Source organism: Taudactylus pleione, unplaced genomic scaffold (genome assembly GCF_031769625.1).
Source record: "Taudactylus pleione unplaced genomic scaffold, aTauple2 ptg000051l, whole genome shotgun sequence".
In the NCBI taxonomy this organism is placed as follows: domain Eukaryota; kingdom Metazoa; phylum Chordata; class Amphibia; order Anura; family Myobatrachidae; genus Taudactylus; species Taudactylus pleione.
Window position 1 is genome coordinate 4,262,178 of NW_028284453.1, and position 3,896 is coordinate 4,266,073.

At 38.9% G+C, this 3,896-nt stretch overlaps 1 protein-coding gene across 1 annotated transcript; it reads left to right on the forward strand.

Annotated features, from left to right (window-relative positions):
• The first annotated feature begins 288 nt into the window (after positions 1–288).
• On the forward strand, positions 289–1,224 carry LOC148535470 (uncharacterized). Its single transcript, XM_088462614.1, is given in 1 exon segment — positions 289–1,224. A coding segment is annotated over 1 exon segment (936 nt).
• The last annotated feature ends 2,672 nt before the right edge of the window (positions 1,225–3,896 follow it).

Below are 3,896 nucleotides of genomic sequence, written 5' to 3' on the forward strand. Positions count from 1 at the left end.
CTAGAACAAAACATTTGTCAGCAGTAAGATTGACTACATATGAAGTGGAACTACTCAGCTCTTCACATGTCACCATCAGGAGATGTACTGTTCTCAATCCAGCCACTCTCCTCCCAATTGATGATTCAAAAGAGGGGAATGCACAGGAAAATTTTAATGAATCATACCAAAGCATATCTCCTGAAAGAGTAGCCCAACAGGTAAGGCTGAAGATGTAGATGCTGGATATTTGTCTGAGGATAAAGAAAATGTACACACAAATTTTTTCCTCATAATTGTCTGGAACTTATGGAGACTGAGATGAGTATGCTATTTAATGCCACAGAAGATTGTCTGCCCAATGCTGACCTTACCTGGTTTGTGGATGGGTCAAGATACTATGTGGATGGTTCACCCAGAACAGGATATGCTGTTACCTCTCACCATGAAATACTACTTCAGGAAGCCCTGCCATCTCAATGCTCAGCACAAGAAGCTGAACTAAAAGCCCTAACAGCAGCCTGTGTTATGGCTGAACGACAAACAGCAAACATCTATACAGATTCAAGATATGTGTGGGGAGTTTCTCATGACTACGGCCCAATCTGGAAGAGTAGGAACTTCTTGGGTTCCAATGGAAAACCCATCAAACATGCAGCTCTTATTAGACATTTGTTTTCTGCTTTACAGTTACCTACTAAAGTGGCCATAATCAAAACTCAAGCTCATACCAAGGAACAGATGCCAGAAGTCAAAGGTAATGCTTTTGCAGGTGCAGCAGCAAAGGAGGCAGCCCTGAGGGAGTTACCTGTCTGTCTGGGCCAGTTAGAAAATACTACAGAACAATCCCCACAAGAAGAACAAAAAGAACAAAAAGAACATCAGGATACTTTCCAGACTCTGCGCAAGTTCCAGGAACAAGCTACACAAGCAGAATATAACACTTGGATTAAAATGGGAGCATACCAGAATGATGAACTATTGTGGTGTGTAGGAAGCAAATTGTGTTTACCAACAGCCCTACACCCAGCTATGTTGTCACTTATACATGGTCCCACTCATCTAGCCAAAGAACCTATGACCAATACAGTACACAAGCATTGGATACCACCAGTATTTAACATGGCAGCTACAAGATACACCACAGCTTGCTGGATATGATGACTTCATAATCCAGGACAAAAGGTCAAGGTACCTGAAAAACACACTCCAAAAGCAGACTACCGTTTCAAAGACTACAAATAGACTGTATCCAGTTACCAAAATGTGGAACATATGAGTATGTGTTAGTGGTTACGGATATATTTAGCCACTGGCCAGAAGCTTGGCCAGTAGCCAAAGCAACAGCTAAAACAACAGCAAGGAAATTGATCTTAGAAGTGATATGCAGATATGAAGTACCAGAAGTCATAGAGTCAGACAGGGGTATTCATTTTACAGGAAATATTATGCAACATATCATGAAAGACCTGGGGATACAACAGGCATTAAACACCCCTTAAAGGCCTTAAGCCTCAGGGCGAGTGGAATGCCTAAATGGAACTTTAAAGCTTAAAATTCAAAAAGCAATGAAAGAAACAGGGAAAACCTGGTTAGAATGTCTACCATTAGCGTTATTTTCTGTTAGAGTTACACCAATTAAGCCTCATAAGTTGTCACCATTTGAAATTTTGTTTGGGAGTCCACCTAAGACAGGATGTTATTTTCCTCAGCAATTACAGTATAATCATGGTAATTAACTGATTACATGTGTGTTTTATCACAGATTCTAACTACAATGCATGTTCAGGTGTTTTCTTCACTTCCAGATCCAGAGTATCTTGCATGAGCTCATATTTTACATTCTGGAGACTTTGTATATTTGAAAACACGTACGAAAAACTTTGGAATCCAGATATGATGGTCCTTATCAAGTACAGCCTACAGCTGTGAAACTGGAAGGAAGAGACACAGAGATTTGAGCAGAAGGACTCAAAAGGTAAAAAGTAAATGTGTTGATGTACCGATGGTATTGGAACAGAAATGATTAACTCAGAACATAAGGCACATTTCAATGTGCAGCAAAGGAGTCATGTTTGGTGACCAATATAACTATGATGGGAGGAGTAATGCTTAAAGGACTAAGAACCCCTTCCATGAACACGTTATCATTTTGGAAGTTTGAAAAGAATAGTACATTTTCTGTAATCTTCTGGTCAAAAACAATTTGCTGTATCTTTGCCTCAGAAAATTATGCAAATTGGCAGATGGTTAAATGGATAAGAGGGAGACTGAATACACCATGTAGCCCCTTAAATCAGTCTAAAGCAGGGGTGGCCAAACTCGGTCCCCAAGATCTACCAACAGTTCACGTTTTCCAGGTCACCCAGCAGGTGCACAGGTGTATTCATTACTCACTGACACATTTTGAAAGATCCACAGGTGGAGCTAATTATTTCACTTGTGATTCTGTGAGGAGACCTGGAAAACATGAACTGTCGGTAGATCTCGAGGACCAAGTTTGGCCACCCCTGGTCTACAGATTATGTTCCGCAACAGTTACTACCCTACTATGCACAAATGCTAGTATTATATCTAATAGAACTTTATGGGTGGATGCAATACATTTCATTCATAATAAGTTGTCCATTAAAAATGATACCATTGTACCTGTACCAGCCACCTCTACAAAGTTGGCAACCAGAAGTCAAATAACGAAATACATGTTTCATTTTACCTTTCCCAAAAATCCAGATTGCAGGGGAAACAGAAAAAGAAGAGAATGGTATGATACCTTACTGGGTGCCACAAGTACAGGAGTAGGACTGTTAAACAGTATATATATATATATATATATATATATATATATATAGTACAAAACTGGCCGGCACTCCACAAAAACTTCAATAATTGCCCGGGTGCCATCCAATGGAAAAAATACCAAACATGTATAAAAAATAACAGCGGCACTCACAGGACTTTGATAAAGAAGACTCACGACACAACAGGTCAAAGTTCAACGTTTCAGTCTGGCGACTTTTATCAAGAACTCTTGATAAAAGTCGCCAGACTGAAACATTGAACTTTGACCTGTTGTGTCGTGAGTCTTCTTTATCAAAGTCCTGTGAGTGCCGCTGTTATTATTTTTTATATATATATATATATATATATATATATATATATAAACACTCAGGGAGGAAATAAGCTCAGCAGGTGCAGATTTAGGTAAAATTGTACTTATGCAAGCTGATTGGATGCCTACTGTATACAAGCCAATGCTAGAGCATATCCAATTTTCTCATGAATATTTACAGGTATAAAATGCTTCATTGGTTGGACAACTAAATGTAGATGTAAATATCATCAACATGTTTAATTGGACACTGTGTAATATGCAGGTTATGGCACAGGTGATGCAGAAGCAAATTACGCAAACAAATTTTCTAAGTAAGAGAACAGGGTTTATACGGTGCTACTAAATACCTTAGGTAATCAGTGGTTAAACTCGGATAGCATGTCAGTACACGGTGATGATTATTCCTGTTCAGGAATTATAAAGGTATATAATATAACCAATGTTACAGTTGCATGCAAGTATTTGATATTGCCTGTCCCATTATATAGCCCTTCAGGAGGAACTAAAATGTGGACACCAACCCTGTTGGGAACACACATAGATCTAGGCACAAATTTAACATGCGATCTATCCCTTTGCATACTGTATCTACATCTCAAGGGATGGTATGTAATCAGCATCCTACATTTTATGAACCTTGTAAGTTGGATCATCCAACAAGTGCCTGTAATTGGGCCTTGCATAATCCTGAAAAAGATATGAACCAGTTGGGAAGGCAGGCGCCATTCTCAGGGTGTATGTATAACATTTCATCCTTAGATTGGAGAAGACATACTTACATCTTTTTTAAAGATGAAGAAAA